Genomic DNA, 21,434 nt, shown 5'->3' with positions numbered 1-21,434 from the left:
TTTGATGATATTTTGCTGTGCCAGGTCAGAAAGAATAAAAAAAACACCAGTGGGAAGAGAATTTAATAATGGGCCTTTTTCTTGACACTATATTTTGGGGGAATGGCCTTTAATTGCTCTGAGACTCAGGTTCCCTATCACTAAAATGGGGATAAAGTACATCTAACCCATTTCAGTGGAAAGACAAGATTTGCCACACTTTTTTTTTGATACCAGGGATTAAACCTAGGGGCACTTAACCACTGAGCCACATCTCCAGCCCTTTTTTATATTTTATTTAGAGACAGGGTCTTACTGAGTTGCTTAGGGCCTTGCTAAGTTGCTGAGGCTGGCTTTTAACTTGTGATCCTCCTGCCTCAATTTCCCGAGCTGCTCAGATTACAAGCGTGCACCACCATACCCGGCCTGCAACACTTTTTGATGTTTGTTTCAATTCTGAAAGTTGTGTTTCAAAAGTTGATTGATCCGGGCTGGGGATGTGGCTCAAGCAGTAGCGTGCTCGCCTGGCATGCGCGGGTCGGTCGCTGGGTTCGATCCTCAGCACCACATAAAAATAAAATAAAGATGTTGTGTCCACCGAAAACTAAAAAATAAATATTAAAAAAATTCCCTCTCTCTTGAAAACAAAAAAGTTGATTGATCCTACTGAGAGCATTCCTCTGCATGTGGGAGAAGCAGGTATTCTTGCCACCTCATTGGTGGCTACAATGACAAGGTAAAAGTACTTAGCAAAGCAGAGGAAAGACAAAGGGTGGGAAAAGCTGGGGGCATAGTGAGTATAGATCAATGACACAGGAAGAAATTGATATCTGATTTAGTATGTAGATAGTAAAAGGATTTATATGAAAGGCTCATTTAAAAAAAAGTTAAAACCTTCTGTTAATAAATTCTGTGACCATTTAAACAACAACCTTAAGGCATTTTCTCAATGATAATTACACTACTTCTTTGTAGTCTTACTTGATCTCTGTAAAATAGAGCGATAATGTCAGTCTTTATTTCCTTCAAAAGGACATTGTGAAAAGTTATATAAGGTTATGTAAAGGCTTGGGCCTGTAGAAGGCTTGGGCTTGTATTATGGGTAAAGGTAATTTTTCCCCCTTAAACTGGGCTACTTTATTAGTGAGCTTCCAGTGCTCTGAGGTAAAGCTGATAGTCTAGTACTAATAACACTTTATTTATTTATTTATTTATTTTCTAAGAGATTAGGCCTCTCAATGTTGTATGTTGCCCAGGCTGGTCCTAAACTCCTGTGCTCAAGTGATTCCCTTGCCTCAGCCCCCAAGTAGCTGGGACTATAGACATGTGCCACTGTGCCTAGCTTCTAAAATACATTTTAAATATAAGATATGTTGCTGAATTTTGGTCATCATTTGTAGATGACATTCATCTTTGGAAGAATTGATCATAACTTTTTTTTTTTTTTTTAGAGAGACAGAGAGAGAGAGAACTTTTTTAATATTTATTTTTCAGTTTTCGGTGGACACAACATCTTTATTTTATTTTTATGTGGTGCTAAGATCGAACCCAGCACCCCGCGCATGCCAGGCGAGCGCGATACCGCTTAAGCCACATCCCCAGCCCCAAATCATAACTTTTTATTATTTATCTAGAGATAAGACACTAACCTCAGATTATTTAAGGATATCAAACTGTTAAATTACCATTAGTTATACAAAAGCAGCTTTAAGACTGAGTTATAAATTTCATTGACTTGGCATCTACTAATTCATAATTTGCAGACAGTTTGGGGGACATTTACTTTTAATCTTTAAATAAATCGTAACATATACCATCCTATAACAAGGCATTAATCCATTTTTTTAAGTCCTTATTATTTCAAGAAAAATGCTAATAGATTTTTGGAAAAATTATTTTCAAGTATTTTTCTTAAGCATCAATTTCCATGGAACTAATTGGTATGCCCACTAAAAAGATTTTTTATGAATTTGTTGAAGTTATTTCTATAAGTAGACAGTAGTTTGATGGCCTTACTCCAACTGTTCTACCCTTTGGTTTTTGAGAATTGGTTTATCTTGTATAACCATACAGCTGGTTTTACATGAGTTAAGTCTGGTATAAATTGATAGTTCAAGTGTAAGTAGACCAAGGTAGTAGGCTTTTTCTACACTTTAGATATAGCAGAGCATGGCATGATAGCGATCTAAATATATCATATCAAACCAGTATCATATTGTATTGGATAAACCAGCGAATAGGGGATGTAGAAACTGTACCTATACATATGTCTCTATCATTGATATGCTATAAGATCTTGAAGAATACATCCAACCATAGTGGCCCTTATTTTGTCCTCTATAAAATGAGGAGGTTAGGATTAAAGTTGTTTGACTTTAATGTGATCTGATAGTTCTAAGTCATAACTGAGAAAATTGGGTTAGTTGTGAGACTAGGGGACGTATTTGCTTCATGCAGGTGTTTCTAACTTTATTAAACATAAATCCTGATATCACTATCAGGTAAGAAAGAGATATTTTATACTTTAGGAGGAAAATAGAGGCCAGGAAAAGTAGATGACAACTTATGAGACAAGTCCAAAGCTGTTTAGCTGTTTCAAGGTTGTGTGAATTATGATTGTTTTTTAAAAATTATCCTTCACGGCTGCCCTTATTTAAAATGGGCTTTCTTTCTTTGTTGATATTTTGTGTACCTTCCCCTTACAGCTGAAATATCTGCCATATGTCAGAAAAAGGTAAGAGCCAGCCATCTGTGTGGTGGGGCATGGTTTTCTGTGTTTGTATGTCAATTCGTGCATTGACATCTGCCTCATTTCTGCACCATGGTTTCCTACTTTGTTCATGTCATTGTATTTGTGAAGAGAAAAAGGAAATAATTTAGCATGCAATATTATGATATTAAAATGGTCTCTATTTCCATCACTGCTTTTGCTTACCCATCTTACATACAATGTTTTTGTTAAGTAATTTGAAATAAAAGCATATATATAATTCTGAGATAGTCTAATTATAAAAACGTTTGAATGACAGTGCAATTCATAGAACTTAACTTTAGTAAAGAATGTATCTTATATACTAACAATCTTTATTATTTTGAGATGTAGTATGAATAGCCTAGTATATATGTGTAAAAACATATCCTGATCAAGTATATATGGAAAATATTCATTTATATAGAAATTGAACAATGACCCTAGCTAAAGACTCTTCTAAAATTTCCCTTAGCCACTTTTCATAGTTTATCTAAGCCATTTCTATTTTCTCTTCTTGTTTTAGTGGTTTAAAAGTTATGAGAAGATTATTATAGTCATACAAAGAGCTTTGATGAGTTAGTTGAGATGCTTGGGTTCTCTCCAGCTCTGTTCTCTCTTACCTTTGTGGACCTTGTACGACTCATTTAAACATTTTTGGAGGTTGATTATGAGCAGGTATCTTTGGAAGGCTGTCTTGGTTATTTATTATTGCATAACAAACTATACTAACATGTAGTGGCTAATAACAACAACCAATTTGGACAAATTGGCCTATGCTCAACTAGGTAGTTCTTCTTTATAAACTCTTAGGCTCACTGATATAGTTGCGTAAGTTGGTGTGTGGGTTGACAATTGGCTGGTTCCAGATGGTCTTACTCCCATTGTCATGTATGGGGTCTTAATTGGTTGCCTGGATGGTTGGGATGATGAGGAATATGGGCCTCCTCCTTTCTAGGAGATGTCTCATCCTTCATGGGGCTGGGCTGGACTTGTTTACAAAGCAGCAATGTTCTGAGAGAGGGAGAGGTGGTTGCAAGGCCTCAGAGACTTAGAAGTCTATGTCAGTTCTGTTGCTTTTCATTGGTCAAAGAAAGTCCTGAGGTCAGCCCAGATTCAAGGAATGGGGAAATAGGATCCTAATGGTTATAAAAGGATTGGTAATATTTAATCCACCTTAATCTACTATTTAGCTATAACTAAATTTTTTCCGTATGTAAAATATACTCACCACTTTACAATGCCCCCCCTTCCCCCACCACAAATCTTATCCATTTATGGCTTTAAGCTTAAAGTTCAATACCTCATGATATGATATGATCAACTATGAAATTCCTTGGGTACAAATTCTCTTTATTCAGAGACCCATGAACTACAAAGGAAGATTATCTGCTCCCTGCACATCCAAGACACAATGGTGAGATAAGTATAGGATTACAGCAATAAACCTCTGTTCAGAAAGAGGAAGAGGATACAGTTGGCAGTCCCTGGTGTATAGCAGCTCCAGCCATGAACATGTCAGCAGCTGCTCACTGTCTTCCAGGGATGGCAGATGGGTCTTTATTAGGGTCTTGTTTTACTTCCTGAGAGTAGTTCCCTAACCCATCCCTGCTCCTGAGGTCTTGTCCCCACTCTCTAAGACATCTTTCCTTTATAATTAGAAATGGCCTGTGCTGCAGCAAGTAACTCAACTGGCTTCCTGTGTAGAAGTTGGGGTTCCACATGCCATTTTTTTTTTTTTTTTCATTTTGGATTGTGTTTGTATGCTTTAGTTTTAGCTGGTGGTGTTTTTGCTAATATGACTCCTAAAAACTTTGGGATTTTCAATGAATCTAATTGGGTTTTTGGGTCCCCAAAGCTACATCTATAATTATTTTTTAGAAAGTTTTTTTTCTATCATTGAGCATTTCATACTGTACCTAAAATTATTATAATCCCTTTTCTAGCCACAAGGTTCAACTGTGCACACCTTATAGCTTTCTGAAGTCTTAACAAAGAATCTTCTATTAACAGAGCACACTCTTGATTTGATCTTGATCCTGAGGCCTTTTTTTGAGATTTTTTTTATAAGTTTGAAAGACTGTGATATGAAGGTTGTATTTTTCTTGTTTTGTGATGCTGAATCCCTGTGCATGCTTCAGAAATGTTCTGCTACTGAGTTACCTCCCCAGATCACGTTTTATTTTCCAAATCAGTATGTCTTCTGGTGTCATACCTAACATATTTGAAACCCAAATTAGATAATTTTTTTTTAAATTTTTTATTGTTGGCTGTTCAAAACATTACATAATTCTTGATATATCATATTTCACACTTTGATTCAAATGGGTTATGAGCTCCCATTTTTACCCCAAATACAGATTGCAGAATCACATCAGTTACACATCCATTGATTTACATATTGCCATACTAGTGTCTGTTGTGTTCTGCTGCCTTTCCTATCCTCTACTATCCCCCCTCCCCTCCCCTCCCCTCCCCTCGCCTCTTCTCTCTCTGCCCCCTCTACTGACATTCATTTGTCCCCCTTGTATTATTTTTCCCTTTCCCCTCACTTCCTCTTGTATGTACTTTTGTATAACTCTGAGGGTCTCCTTCCATTTCCATGCAATTTCCCTTCTCTCTCCCTTTCCCTCCCACCTCTCATCCCTATTTAATGTTAATCTTCTTCTCATGCTCTTCGACCCTACTCTGTTCTTAGTTACTCTCCTTATATCAAAGAAGACATTTGGCATTTGTTTTTTAGGGATTGGCTACCTTCACTTAGCATAATCTGCTCTAATGCCATCCATTTCCCTGTAAATTCTATGATTTTGTCATTTTTTAATGCAGAGTAATACTCCATTGTGTATAAATGCCACATTTTTTTTATCCATTCATCTATTGAAGGGCATCTAGGTTGGTTCCACAGTCTTGCTATTGTGAATTGTGCTGCTATGAACATCGATGTAGCAGTGTCCCTGTAGCATGCTCTTTTTAGGTCTTTAGGGAATAGACCGAGAAGGGGAATAGCTGGGTCAAATGGTGGCTCCATTCCCAGCTTTCCAAGAAATCTCCATACTGCTTTCCAAATTGGCTGCACCAATTTGCAGTCCCACCAGCAATGTACAAGTGTACCCTTTTCCCCACATCCTCGCCAGCACTTGTTGTTGTTTGACTTCATAATGGCTGCCAATCTAACTGGAGTGAGATGGTATCTTAGGGTGGTTTTGATTTGCATTTCTCTGACTGCTAGAGATGGTGAGCATTTTTTCATGTACTTGTTGATTGATTGTATGTCCTCCTCTGAGAAGTGTCTGTTCAGGTCCTTGGCCCATTTGTTGATTGGGTTGTTTGTTCTCTTATTGTCTAATTTTTTGAGTTCTTTGTATACTCTGGATATTAGGGCTCTATCTGAAGTGTGAGGAGTAAAGATTTGTTCCCAGGATGTAGGCTCTCTATTTACCTCTCTTCTTGTTTCTTTTGCTGAGAAAAAACTTTTTAGTTTGAGTAAGTCCCATTTGTTGATTCTAGTTATTAACTTTTGTGCTATGGGTGTCCTATTGAGGAATTTGGAGCCCGACCCCACAGTATGTAGATCGTAGCCAACTTTTTCTTCTATCAGACGGCGTGTCTCTGATTTGATATCAAGCTCCTTGATCCATTTTGAATTAACTTTTGTGCATGGCGAGAGAAAGGGATTCAGTTTCATTTTGTTGCATATGGATTTCCAGTTTTCCCAGCACCATTTGTTGAAGATGCTATCCTTCCTCCATTGCATGCTTTTAGCCCCTTTATCAAATATAAGGTAGTTGTAGTTTTGTGGATTGGTTTCTGTGTTCTCTATTCTGTACCATTGGTCCACCCGCCTGTTTTGGTACCAGTACCATGCTGTTTTTGTTACTATTGCTCTGTAGTATAGTTTGAAGTCTGGTATCGCTATACCGCCTGATTCACACTTCCTGCTTAGCATTGTTTTTGCTATTCTGGGTCGTTTATTTTTCCATATGAATTTCATGATTTCTTTCTCTATTTCTACAAGAAATGCCTTTGGGATTTTGATTGGCATTGCATTAAACCTATAGAGAACTTTTGGTAATATTAGATAATTTTTTAACACTTCTCTTTGCATGACAAATTTATTTTTAGTAATAAGATTTAAATTAGCACATTTTATTATTCACCCTTTAATAAATGTTATATTGTATAGGAAAGTTAATTTGGATAGCTTCCATTAAGTTCATAATAGTTCAGAGTTGTTTGAACTTGCTTTGGGCACACTTTTTGCCTCTAACTTTTTGGTATGACATATTCCTACCTTTAAATAGTAGGTTTGAAATAAATAATGTTAGTATCATGATTGAAAGTTAAAGACCTTGATTTATTTCAGTTCTGTCATTATGAGACCAGTTGGAACTGCATATATTTCTTGGCTTGCATGGGGTTATATCCTGAAAAACCATCATAATATGAAAAAGCATTTAATACATTTAGCTTGTCAAATATCATAGCTTAGCCTAGACCACCTTAAATGCGCTCAGAATATTTATATTAGCCTACAATTGGTGGCAAAGCCACCTAACACAAGGTCTATTTTATAATAAAGTATTAAATATCTCATATAATATATTGAATACTGTACTGAAAGTGAAACAGAGATTGGTTATGTGGGTATACTTTCTCACCAAATTAAAAAAAAAATTAGATTGAGCCACTCTAGAGTTGGGAACTGTTTGTGTTTATTTGTGTCTAAAATTCAAAGCAGTAAAACGGAGTGACTGGAGTGAATATTTGAAAACTGCACCCAGGTCAATCTGTATCTAAGGGGAAATCTCTTCAGTTTACTATGGAAATGAATGCATATAATTGAGTGCACCATCATTCCTATACAGCTGGCAATAAGGGCTATAGATGTCAAAGTAGACACTGGAAATTTATTGTAAGGCTGTACATCTGTTGCTAACATTAGTGATATTCATGTCTCCACCCCCTTTCTTTTCAGAGGTGCTAGAAAGTGATTGGGACACTTCAGGTTCACAGAGTAGAGACCATGGTGCTCGGCAATACTCCCAACTTAGCCAAGTAACAGCAAATCTCTTCTTACACATGATTTAGCCCCATCTAAGCCTCAAAAATACTTTAACACATAGAATAGAGGAGACAAAAACCCCAAATCAAGGAGGAACAACTAGAGGGGGACCTCAGGTCCCACTCCTGGACATCTACTCATACATCAAAAACGGAGAGACGTCCCAGAACAAAAAAGATGACTACACACAAAAGGACACATGCATAAAAGAGAAGGGGGCACTCATTTCAATCAATACACAAATCCAGTATTTTCTTAAAAATTTTATTTATTTATTTATTTTTATGTGGTGCTGAGAATTGAACCAAGTGTCTCACACGTGTGAGGCAGGTGCTCTGCCACTGAGCTGCAGCCCTAGTCCCAAATCCAAGATTTTTGAAAACATGAGGAAATAGGCAAATAATCTCCCCCCAAATTCATTATCCCCCAACAAAGAATCCCACAGTTATGGATGAAATTCCACTGATTATTAAAATGTTCATTAAACTAAGAGAAGATTTAAGGAATGAACTAAGAGATCAAATACAGGAGATAAAAGGCCATTTCAATAAATAGAGATAATGAAAAGAAACCTATCAAAAGGAAATCCTAAGGAAGTACATTTCTTTACAGAGCTGTGTCATACCATCCTTTGGGCTCTCTGCTAGAAAAGTGGAATGAAGTCTCAAATAATTGCCTTTTTAATTGTATCCTCAGGTATTATAGATGTAGGACAGTACTGTATCATACTCTGTGAATGTAAAACCTCTTGTACCTGCTTTATAATACATAGTAGTGAATGTACTTTATTAGAGCTGTTTTTAATGATGTTACTCTAGAATGTTTTCTTTTCAGATGATGATTGAGAAGCTAATATAAAGTGGTTAAAAAAAAAGAAATGAAACCTATCAGAACTCCTAGAAGACACAAGGAATCAAGATTCACTTGAAAGCATCACCAACAGATTAGATTGCATAGAAAACAGAACTTCACACCTTGAAGATAGAACTTAAGGCCTTGAAGATGGGATATATGAACTTGAATACTCAGTATGTAATAAAGGAAAAAGAAAAAGGACCATGATCAGAATATATAAGAACTCAGGCAACAAACCTGAGAGTCATTGGGATAGAAGAGAACATGGAGATACAGGCTGGATGCGTTGAGAATATTTTCAGTTAGATAGTAACAGAAAAATTTCCCCATATTAGAAATGAGATAGACATCCACTTATAGGAAGCATACAGGACACCAAACAGAAAAGGTCAAAACAACTTCTCTAAGACACATCATAATTAGAATGCCTAACATGTAAAATAAGGAAAGAATATTAAAAGTTGCAAGAGAAAAGTACCAGGTCATATTTAGCGGCAAACCAATAAGTCTCACTTCTGACTTCTCAACTGAGATCCTAAAATCAAGAGGACCTGGAATGAGACATTTCAAGCTCTAAAAGCAAACAATTTCCAGCCATGACTTCTATATCCAACAAAGCTACCTTTCAAAATAAAAACTTTCCGTGACAAGGATAAACTAAAAGATCCATGATCACTAAATCAGCACTACAAAGAATACTTGAAGATATACTGCACATAAAGGGACCCAAAACAAACCCCAAAATTCTCAAATAGATGAAGATCAATAGAAGAGCAACAAGCTAAATGAAAATAAAGATGGAATTAAATACAGCAAATAAACCGAAATGGCATAAAACAACAAACACATATTTGTGGTAACACTGAATGTAAATGGTCTCAACTTTCCAATTAAAAGAAATATATTAGCAGAATGGATTAAAAAACAAATCCAACTATATTCTGTTTTCAGGGGACTCATGTCATGAGCAAAGACACCCACAGACTGAAAATAAAATGATGAGAAAAAAATATTCCATGCAAGGAAGCAGGAGTAGTTATTCTCATTTGACAAAGTAGATTTTGAGCAAAAATTAATCAGAAGAAACAGAGAAGGCCACTGTATATTGGTAATTGGAATAATGCAGCAAGAAGATATAATGATAATAAATATATCCCAAATTTTCAGTGTTCCTAATTAGACACACACACACACACACACACACGTGTGCATGTGCATGCACGTGCACGCACACACACACACACATGAACACAATACTTCTTGACATTAAATCTCAGATAGAACTGAATAATACTGATTGATTTCAATACCCTTGTCACCAATAGACAGATCATCCAAAATATAAAATCAATAAAGATATCTTTGGCCTAAATAATACTGTAAATCAAATGCATCTAACACATATCTACCAAATATCTCATCCCAAGAAAGCTGGATTTACTTTCTTATCAGCAGCTCATGGATCTTTTCCAAAATAGACCACATTCAAGGTCATAATGTAAATCTTAGTAAATATAAAAAAATTGACATATCCCTTGCATCCTATCAGATTATAATGGAATAAAACTAGAAATCAATAGCAAGAAAAAAATAATAGAAACCACACAAACACATGAATATCAAATAATGAATCATAGAAGAAATGAGAGAAGAAATCAAGAAATTCTTTGAAACAAATGAGAACAGAGATAAAACATATAAAAATCTCCAGGACAGTAGTTCTAAGAGCAAAATTTATAGCACTGAGTGCTTGCATTAAAAAAATAGATCTCAAATAGATTTATTTGAGAATAAATAAGCTTATGCTTTACCTCCATGCTTTAGAGAAGGAAGAATAAACTAATTCCAAATCAGTAGAGACAGGAAACAAGTAATATCTGGGCCAAAATTAGTGAAATTGAGAATAAAGAAACAATACACAGGATCAGTGCAACAAATTCTTTGAAAAGATAAGTAAGACTGATAAACTCTTAGCCAAACTAACCAAAAGAAAGAGAAGACTCAAATAAACAAAATAAGAGATGAAAGGAGATATTATCACACACACTGCTGAAATCCAGAAGATCACTAGGAACTATTTTGAAAATTTATACTCCAATAAACTGAAAAATCCAGAAGATATTGACAAGTTTCTAGACACATATGACTTGTCCAGATTGAACTAGGAAGATATAGAAAACCTAAGCAGACTGATATAAAATAATGAAATTGAAACGGCAATTAAAAACCTTCCAACAAAAAAAATTCTAGGACCAGATGGATTGTCAGCTGAGTTTTACCAGACCTTTAAAGAAGAACTAGCACCAATCTTTCTCAGAATTTTCCAGGAAATAGAAAAGGAAGGAGCACTTCCAAGTACATTCTACGAAGCCACTATAACCCTGATACAAAACCAGAAAAAGATACATGAAGGAAATAAGACCAAAGATCAATAGCGATTATGAATATAGATGCAAAACTCTGTAATATAATATTAGCAAACTACATTAAAAAATACATGAAAAAGATAACATACCACGATCAATTGGGTTTCATCCTAGGTTGGTTCAACATAAGCAAATCAATAAAATCGATTCACTTCATAAATAGAATTAAGGACAAGAATTATATAATCATCTCAATCGATGCAGAACAGGCTTTGAAGAAACCCAGCCCTCATTCATGTTGTAAATGCTGGAGAAACTAGGAATAGAAGAAACTTACCTCAACATTATAAAGGGTATATATGATAAACCCAAAGCCAATGTCATACTGACTGAATATAAACTACAAACATTTCTTCTAAAATCAGGAACAAGACAAGGATATCCACTTGCACCACTTCTATTCAATGTAGTTTTTGAAACTCCAGCCAGAGCAATCAGGCAAGATAAGGAAATTAAAGGTATATAAATAGGAAAAGAGGTCATCAAATTTTCTGTTTGCCAATGATATTATTCTACATCTAGAAGACCCAAAAATCTCTACTAGAAGACTTCTAGAGCTGAAAAATGAATTTGGCAAAGTAGGATACAAGGTCAGCATTCATAAATCAGTTCCTTTCCTATATTTCAGTATTGATTATGTTGAGAAAGAAGTTAGGAAAACTGTCCCATTCCCAATAACAAAAAACAAAAAACCAACAAAACCTTGGGAATTAATCTAATCAAGGAAGTAAAAGATCTCTACAATGAAAATTGAAGAACACTGAAGGAAGAAATTGAAGACCACCTTGGAAGATGGAAAGACCTCCCATGTTCTTGGAGAGGAAGAATTAATATTGTCAAAATGATCATACTACCAAAAGCAACATACATATTCAGTGTAATCCCCATAAAAATGCCAGTGACATTCCTCACAGAACTAGAAAAAACAGCCCTAAAATTCATTTTAAAGAATACGAGAGACAGAATAGTCAAAGTGATCCTAAGCAAAAAAGAGCAATGCAGGAGGCATCACAATGCCTGATCTCTAATTGTACTGCAGAGCTTTAGTAACAAAAACATCATGACATCAGCATTAAAATAGACACGAAGGCCAATGGACTAGAATAGGAGACAGAGATAAACCCACATACCTAACAGTCATCTGATATTTGACAAAGATGACAAAAATATATGTTGAAGAAAAGATAGCCTTTTAAACAAATGGTTTTGGGAAAACTGCATATCTATATGTAGAAGAATGAAACTACATCCCTGTATCTCACCCTGCACAAAAGTCTAATCAAAGTGGATCAAAGATTTTGTAATTAGACCAGAAACTTTGCAACTGCTAGAAGAAAACATAGGGTCAACACTCCATCATATTGGTGCAGACACTAACTTCCCTTCTTTAAGAAGACCCTGAAGTTCAAGAAATAAAGCCAATAATTAAGAAGTGGGGTGCCATCAAATTAAAAAGTTTCTGCACAGTAAAGGAAATGATTAATTAAGTTAAGATAGAGCCTATAGAATTGGAGAAAAGCTTGGTCAGCTATTCCTCTGATTAATATCCAGAATATATAAATAACTAAAAAAGTATAATAGCAAAACAAAGAAAGAAACAAAAACCCAAATAACACAGCCGGGCATGGTGAACTCACACCTGTAATCCCAGCAGCTCAGGAGGCTGAAACAGGAGGATCACAAATTCAAAGCCAGCTTCAGCAATGGTGAGGCACTAAGGACTTAGTGAGACCCTGTCTTTAAATAAAATACAAAATAGGGTTGGGGATGTGGCTCAGTAGTTGAGTATCCCTGAGTTTAATCCCGACACTCCCCCCCAAAAAACCAAATAACTCAATTAATAAGTGGACCAAAAAACTAAACTTCGACCTTTCTCCAAAGAAGAAACATAAATGGCCAACAAATATACAAAAAGGTGTTCAGCATCTCTGGCAATCAGGGAAATGCAAATCAAAACACATCAAGATTATATCTCACTCCAGTTAGAATGGCAGTTATCAAGAATACAAATGCTGAGGAGAATGTGGGGGGGAAAGATATGTTCATGCATCGTTGTGGGGACTGCAATGAGTACAACTGCTCTGGAAAGCAGTATGGAGATTCCCAAAAAAACTAGGAATGGAACCATCATATGACCCAGCTATTCCACTATTTAGTATTGATCCCAAAGACCTGCACTCAGCATATGATAGTAATATAGCTACTTCAGTATTTACAGCAGCTTAATTCACAATAGCCAAATTATGGAACCAGCCCAGATGCTAGATGCATGGATAAAGAAAATGTGGTATTCATATACAATGGAGTTTTACTTAGCCATAAAGAAGAAAGAAATTATAGCATTTGCCAGTAAATGGATAGAAATGGAGAACATCATGCTAAGTGAAATAAGACCAGACTCAGAAAATCAAGGGTTGAATGTTTCCTCTCATATGCAGACTAGGGCAAAATTAGGGAGGAAAAGGTGGATTGACTATCTTAAAGATATAGGGAAGATCAGTGAAGTGGAAGAAGGAGGGAGGGAGGAGAGCCAGTATATATGACCACGTTCATAAATTGATATGCCACAGTGAATTCCACTTTTATGTGTATGTAGAGAGCATAAATCAAAATTAAATAAATAAATGAGGGAAAAGAGGATCCTAGAATAGAGGAAGGAGAATATGGGTAGGGAAGAGAGGAGAGAACAAAGGGGGTGGGAGAATGGGACTGAAATGGGGTAAATCAAATTCCACGTATATATGCTTTTGTCAAAATGAAGCCAATTATTATGTATAACTATAACTCTAATAAAAAATAAAAATTATTTTTGGAAGAAATATTTTGTTGCTGATACTATTTAGAATTGATGTTGCACTATGATAAAGAGAGTAACTTTTAGTTATCTTTTATATATGTATAAATATTTTATATACATAAATAAATATGCATTTATTTATTATGTAGGCATAATAAGAAATTACTCAAAACGTGGCAGCATAAAACAAGCCCTGAATTATGTTCACAGATTCTATGGGTCAGAGTCTTGGAGAGGGCATAGTGGAGATAACCTGTCTCTGAATGTTTGGGGCCTCATCTGGGAAGACTTGAGTACCTGGAACTGGAATTATCTAGAGGCTTCCAGGTCATGTTTGGGCTGTGGGATGAAATGACTAGAAGACATGGTTAGTGGGTTCTGTTGACCAGAGACCTAAACATGGAGCCTCTCCATGTGGTTTGGCCAGAGTTCCAGGAGGAATATCCTGATGAGGAGGCTTCTAGAGAGAATGTTTCAAGATAGCCAGATGCAAACCACATATCTTTGGCATTGAGAGTCACATAAGCATCACTTCTGCCATGCTGTTTTTTTTTTTTTCCTCTCCCATTCCTGGGGATTGAACTCTTGGCCTCAAACATGTTAGGCAAGTGCTTTACCTTTGTGCTACATCTCTAGCTTTTAAGAAAAAAAATTGTTGAGTCAGGGTCTTGCTAGGTTTCCCAGGCAGGCCTTGAATGATTCTCCTGCTTCAGCCTCCTGAGTAGCTAGAATTACAGCAATGTACTGCCATTCCCAGCCTGCAGTATTTTGTTGATTAAAGCAGTTGCAACCCCATCCAGATTCAAGGAATGGAAATAAACTCCACTTATTGATGAGAGGAGTGTCTAGTATATTACCCTGCTGGACATTTGTCTCATTATTTCCACATCACTCCTGTAGAAACACTCTTCTGCCGAATGAGGGAATGAGAGTCATACTGAGATTCAGCAGAGTACACGGCTTCTGTTTGTTATTCCCTAGTCTAAATTCCTGGGAGTTGATTTCTTGGCTGTTAGCGCCACTGTCTGGGAGATACCCATCTTTTTTCCTATAAAAAGTAGCCTGTTTTACAATTAAGTAGTCATATTAGTTTACTTTTTCATCACAAAAATGTGGAATTTCAAAAACATCTTTTTTGAGGCTCTCAGTATGTATTTCTTTCAGTCCACATTGATATAATTGCATTAAAAACATTGTGGCCTTTAATGTAGCAGTTTATAAACCTACTTCAGTAGGCACAAGTTAAATGCACAAACCTGTCTGAGATAAATTCTTTTATATTGTTGAGTCTGTGAGGCAGCTGGGAATAATGCCTTTAAGATTCTTAGAATCCCTACTATTTAATGGAGAGGATGGTGAGACTTATACCTCTGAGTCTCAGAGTGGCTTGCTCTACAGTGATGTATACATGCTATAAAATACAGGTTTCCTTTTTCTAGCTTCCAAAGACCATTTTCCTCACTGCCTTTTTAAACCTCTTCCAGTTTGCATCATTTCATGTTTGACTGCTTTTCTAGATTCCACCGCTGCCTGGTTCCAACACCAATGCTACATATTTTTAACTTATGCTATGGCTGCACCTTACTTCTGGAGATATTTTCTATTATGGCATAAAAAACATATCATCTTGTTATAATAGCTACTTATTTGTGTTCACAATTCTGTAGACTGGAAATTTGACCTGGATTAACTGGGCAATTCTTCTGGTCTTGTCCAGACTCATATGTGCAAGCATTGTCATTCAGTGGGCAGGCTGAGAGTTGGCTGGCCCCAGATATCCTAACCCTCATGTCTGGGGCATCAGCTGGGATTGCTGGAAGGGCTGGAACACCCTCTCTTCTTGAGGTATCTCATCCCCAGGAGGCTAGTCTTGATAGTTCCTACAAGGCAGCAGTGTCCCAAGAGAGCAAGAGTGGTGGGTACAAGACCTCTTGACACAGAAGCTTGAAGTCACACACTGTCACATCTGATATATTCCAGTAGTTAAAAGCTAGTCCCAAGGCCGTCTCAGATTCAGGAGGAGGGGAAATAGACTCTACCTATTGGTAACAAAAGTTGGAAGGGCCTCTAGATAACAGGGACTAGAATAAGGCATAACATAAGGAGTCACTGTCTGCTGTTTGAATATGGGTGAACACAAACAGTAGGACAAAATGAAAAAGCAAATGGGCAATTGGTCAACAGTAATGGCCACAAGTAAGCATTTATTTGAGGAATAAGTGTTATGCTAGGTATATAATGGACATCTCATATTTTCTTGTTGTATCCATAATACATCTATGAACCTACTGGATTTCTTTCTGATGTCATCTTTATTTATATAACTCAATCTTTTGGAAGGGTTGTGGACATTTCCCTTTCTTTGTATATCTGAATTGTCCATTCTACATAAGCCATAGCAAAATGTCACACTGATCATAAATAATTATAATAAGAAAAGTTCCCTTTCTTGTACATAGTGAATCAAGAAATCTATAGCAAAAAGTCAGAAAATTTGGAAATGATATTAGGATTTGGATGGCATTTGGGCAGTAGAAAATAGGATGGGAACTAGTAGACCTTAACTCAGGGTCATATTATATATAGCCAATAACTGCCAACTAACTCATGTCCGCGTCCTCTTGTTTATGTAACAGTGGAACTCCTGTAGGACTAAAGACTAATTATCACTGTCTTGGTCTCTCTGGGCTGCCACAACACAATACCATAGACTGGGTGCTTACAAACAAGCCTCAGCAGATTTAATGTCTGGTGAGGGCCTGTTTCTCATACATGGTACCTCTTGTTGCCTCCTCTCGTGAAGTGGGAATGAACTTGCTCTCCTGGACCTCTTTTAAAAGGCCACTATTTCCAGTCATGCAGTGTAGCCCTCGTGACCATTTAATTACCTTTTAAAGGCCCCACTACTAATATCATCACCCTGTAGGTTAAGATTTCAGTATAGGAAATCCTCCCTATATTTTAGGGGGAGGGTTGTGCAATAAACATAACTAACTGAGAGGAAAAAAATCAACACCAGAATACATCCTGATACATGTGGTTCAGCTGGTAGAGTGGTATGTTTGGTGGGTGAACAGAAGGAGCCCCAAACCAATAATTCATGTACTTCCAAAGGGAAACTGTGAGGTGAAAGAGATGTTGATCTCAGGAAAAACAATCCATTCAGGCTGATTTGGATGCCAAAGAAGATAAGGAGTCACAACAAATGATTTTTTTTAGGAGTCACAACAAATGATTTTTTCCCCCCAGAATTATTAGTAAAAAGAAAATACACTAGAAATATTTTAAACTCTTAAGACAATAAAGATGTAGCTACCGGATGAAGAGCTTGATATTTTGTAAAATACAGGGGCTGATGATGTATTGGTCTGATTCCTATTTGGAACTGAGTTTCTAGCACTAGATCCAGAGTCAGCAGCCTTATGATCAAAGTGTAACAAACTTTGCTTTGAGATGGTGGTTCCCATGACGATTCATTAGTGTCGACAGTTCTATGTAGGTTTTGGGCTTGCTTTCTTCTTTCCATCTCCCATGGGGATATCTGTTCTGGAGTGTTCTCAAAGCTTTGCCAACCTCTGAGTTCTTAAAGATGACATGTCCCAGAAGTGTTCACATCTTTACAAGCACCATTGAAAGGCTGAAGAGCTCTGACATTGAACATGTGGTGGAAGCATCATAACAGGCTCAAGGCATGTGTTTTTTTGACCATTTGTTTTTGATGTCGGAGTGTCCTGCCTGGTCCTCAGATTGCTTTCCTTGGATGCTGCCTAATTTCTGGCCTCCTGTCAGGGCAGCTCTGACAACAGCCCCCTGAGCTTAGGAATCTATTTGCTGCACCACCCTACTCCCACCCCCCCACCACACCATCACTTCATCTGTTGATGCTTCCTGTGGTTGATTTCAGCAGCTGATTCTGTGAACGGTTCTGGCTGTGTTTTGGCATGTCCTGTAGTGTCCACTGACACGTTCTTCAGGTCTTCAGAGTGTGTTGGTGAGAGTGAGAGGCTTGCTTTAGGGCCATCAACTCAGCACAGCACGGCCCCTTCCTGTCCTTGAATGCAACAAGGACAGACTAGCTGCTGTGGAAATCTGCTCTTCCAGTGGTGGATAAAATAATTTTGAAAGAGTTTATTCCGGGAGTTAAATTCTTCCTTTCCTACTCTGATGTGCTCTCTCTAAACCACAGTTCTAATTTTTCTTTATATTTCTGTTGAAAACTCTTGAATCATTAACTCCAAATAATCCTGAAAGTGTCCTCATCCCCTGGCTTTTCAGTACAGTTCTACTGATCTCTGGAATGTATCTTACCCTCTCACTAGAAGACACCTTTCACCTTTCTTTTTGACTACAACTGGAATCTAACTGATTAGAGAATAACCTGAATTTTGGAAACCAGCAGTACTTTGAAATGAGCTGTTAACTTCCGGTGGTCCCTTAAGTTTCCCATTATTTTAGTTCTTAGCCAAGTTTACCTAAGGGATCAGTTTTTAACTGATTTCACCACTTCTGCTTCTAGAACTGCAGTTCCCACGTTAGAAGAGCAGTCGTCACCTGCTTTTCCGCAGGGTGCTGCGGTCGTCACGGAAACAGGCCTGTTCGGTACTGCAAAAGATGCCACTCGAATCATCACAGTAATGAGGTGGGGGCCGCTGCGGAGACCCACCTCTATCAGACCTCGCCGCCCCCGATCAACACGCGGGAGTGCGGTGCCGAGGAGCTGGTCTGCGCAGTGGAGGCGGTGATTAGGTAACGCAGCTAGCCAGAGGTGTCTCTGACTGATTCCATTGCAATTCTTATTCAGTCCTGCGTCCGCACTGACCTTGGTGCACCGAGAAGCTTACATCCAACCCAAGTTCAGATGCCCGCAGTCTAGCAGCTCACCTTCCTGCAGAGTGGACACGATGATGCTTTCAATTGTGAATTCAATAAATATTTTTGTCCAATGCCAGGTACAGGCCAGGCATTGCACTAGGCACTTGAGAGACAGAATTGTCTTCTAATTACTCAGGCAGGGACTAGAAGAACTTACAAGTTTGTAATTGTGAACCACTCTAGTGAGCAATGACAGCCCTGAGCCAGGGGTAATAGGTAACTGGAGACCTCATCAGAGATAGGGATGCCTGCCTTGAGTGACAGCAGCATTAGCCAGTCAGGAGGGCAGCAAAGCCACAGGAACAAATCTTTTGCATGTGAGTGAGAAGTGGGGGAAGGACTCCAAGTTCTGTGGTACTGGGGTCAAGCTTGAGGCCCAGGAATTGAGACAGGGCCTGATCTGAAGGCTACAGGGGTTTTCTCCTTCTATTAGATGAAGGAGAAATCAGCATTTGAAATGATAATCTCTATACTTGTTCTTCTTATTCTTTTAAAAATATACGTAATATCCAAGGAAGCAAGATTAAAAACAAAACAAAAACACCACTGTTAGAATGTAAGTTTTAAGGACAGAGAGGGTCTTTTCTATTTCTCTTATCCCAGCGGTTGACACAGAGTAGAAATGTTTGTTAAATCAAGCATCATGGCAAGTTTGGAAATAGAAAACAAAACAAACAAAACCAAACAGCCATACTGTCATAATGGTTAGTTTTGCACATCATCTAGTTTCATTCAAATTCAAGTTTTATTTATATAACTCTAATCACAGTGAATCTGCCGCTCTTTTTGATACAACATTATATAATTAGCTCTTTCAGCGTTGTGAAGTTCCGTATTTATCACTTTTTAGTGAATACATCATATTCATCTAGATATGACTTATTTACTTCCACCATTAGATATTTAGATTGCATCTAATTTTTCAAATTTTATAAAGAACTCTTCAATATGTTTGTGCATAATGTTCTTCCTTTATTTTCTTAGGGTAGATTACCAGATGTGGGTTAACTAATCAAAGGGTCTGAATATTTTAATTGTTCTTGATAATTTACTAAATTGCTTTCCAAAGCATGTATATGAATTTACAATGCCAACAGTGAATATGAAGTTATTAGTTTTTGCTAAACCCTTATCAACATTATTATTTTTAAAGTTGTTATTTGTTTAGCAAATTGAAAAGGAGTCTTCATTGTATTACTTTCAGGTCTTTGAATACCAAATATTGAATATTTTTCCATTTGGATACAGGTGCTCAGTTTCTCCTTGTATCATACATTTCCTATCTACATGGCCTTCATGGTAGACATGAAGAAGAATGGACTCACAGTAGGATGGTTGGTGAACCAGAAATTAGAGACATCAGTTCTGCTTTTTTATAATTGATGGGAGGCAGTAGCCTGGTTGTGCCTCAGTTTGTTTGTTCATCTTTGAAATGGGAATAGACTATAAAATAGTAAAAAAAAAAATGAAATTAGGCTTCTTGGAGTAATTCACACCAATTTAAAGGAGGTGATCTGTGATGCTTGAATTAATTGCTCTGGATAGGTTATGATTTGCAGTGTGTTTTTCCATAATCTAATTTGAAATCACCCCATTTTGTCAGCTTATTGAAAGAAGCCGAGTTCCATGCTGAGCAGCGGGAACATGAGTTGAATCGCCGGCGGCAGCTGGGCCTCTCCTCTTCCCACCATTCCCTGGATAATGCTGACTTTGATAACAAGGACGATGATAAACACGACCAGAGGCTGCTTAGTCAATTTGGAATATGGTTCTTAGTAAGAAAAAGAAGTTAACTATTCTCTGCTTTCTTGTTTTTTATTGCACTGATGAGGGATTTCTCCTGTTCTTTTGAAAGGAGTAAATACTAAATATTGAAAAATTATCTTAGTGCTTATAAATTAATCTTAGGGCAGTATACTTTGAGGTGCAGTGGCTGTCAGCTCTGGGTTGCCCATTAGATTTACCTAAGAAAATGTTTAAAAACTAACAGTGTCTAGATCTTACCTATAGTTCTGGAAATGTTTTAAAAAGCTCCCTGGTTGACTTTAATAAACTCTCAGGCATTGAAACCTGCAATGTCACGGCCTTGCCTGGTTGAAATGCACTTTCTTGACAAGGTGCAAATGGGAAACTTGCTAGTATGGATTGTAAAGTACTGGGTTCAACATAATTTACAGATAACTTACATCCTTTCTTTCATGTACATGAAATTTTTCTTGAAAGCCATTTCTATGGAGCTTTATGTATATTTAAGTCAGTTTCTTGTAAACTACAGAAATCACAGCCAAACTTACACAAGGAATCAGTGATAGCAACTGACTGATTCCATTGCAACTCTTATTCAGTGGAGATTAACCATATAGATCTAAAACCTGAAGCCAGCCAAATGCACTGATTGTGCAGAGAAAGCAGGCTTTTATTTATTAATTTATTTTGCTGGCTACAGACATGGATTAAGTCTCCATAGTGATGTGTTTCTTTTATGCTTGCACACAGTTTCCTGAAAAAGTCTTTACCAAATTGGGATTTAATTGTTGATTTTGCATGTCTTGCTTCCAAGAACTTGTTATCTAATAATACCATGGCTACTATTGCTGGGAACTCTGAGGGCAGGGGCAGTGCTTTCTTTACTTTTTGTATTCTTGTACCCTGCTACAATACTGAATAAAAGATTATCTCCAAATGAATGAA

The 21,434-nt window shown here is 37.1% G+C and overlaps 1 protein-coding gene across 12 annotated transcripts in view; it reads left to right on the top strand.

The window, feature by feature from the left end:
• Unc79 (unc-79 homolog, NALCN channel complex subunit) overlaps window positions 1-21,434 on the top strand; it is a 267,146-nt gene that overhangs the window by 97,996 nt on the left and 147,716 nt on the right. For all 12 annotated transcript variants that reach the window (XM_058577735.1, XM_058577733.1, XM_058577730.1 and 9 more), the window contains 3 exons: window positions 2,685-2,713; window positions 18,388-18,617; window positions 20,347-20,518. In XM_058577735.1, the coding sequence (XP_058433718.1) occupies window positions 2,685-2,713; window positions 18,388-18,617; window positions 20,347-20,518 (431 nt within the window). The remainder of the gene's footprint in view (window positions 1-2,684; window positions 2,714-18,387; window positions 18,618-20,346; window positions 20,519-21,434) is intronic.

The sequence above is a fragment of the Marmota monax genome, unplaced genomic scaffold, assembly GCF_021218885.2.
Source record: "Marmota monax isolate L192 unplaced genomic scaffold, Marmota_monax_Labrador192_F-V1.1 WCK01_AAM20220418_F8-fsc00017, whole genome shotgun sequence".
NCBI classification, from domain to species: Eukaryota; Metazoa; Chordata; class Mammalia; order Rodentia; family Sciuridae; genus Marmota; species Marmota monax.
Note: the sequence above shows the minus strand (reverse complement) of the source record. Positions and strands in the feature narration are given on the sequence as shown.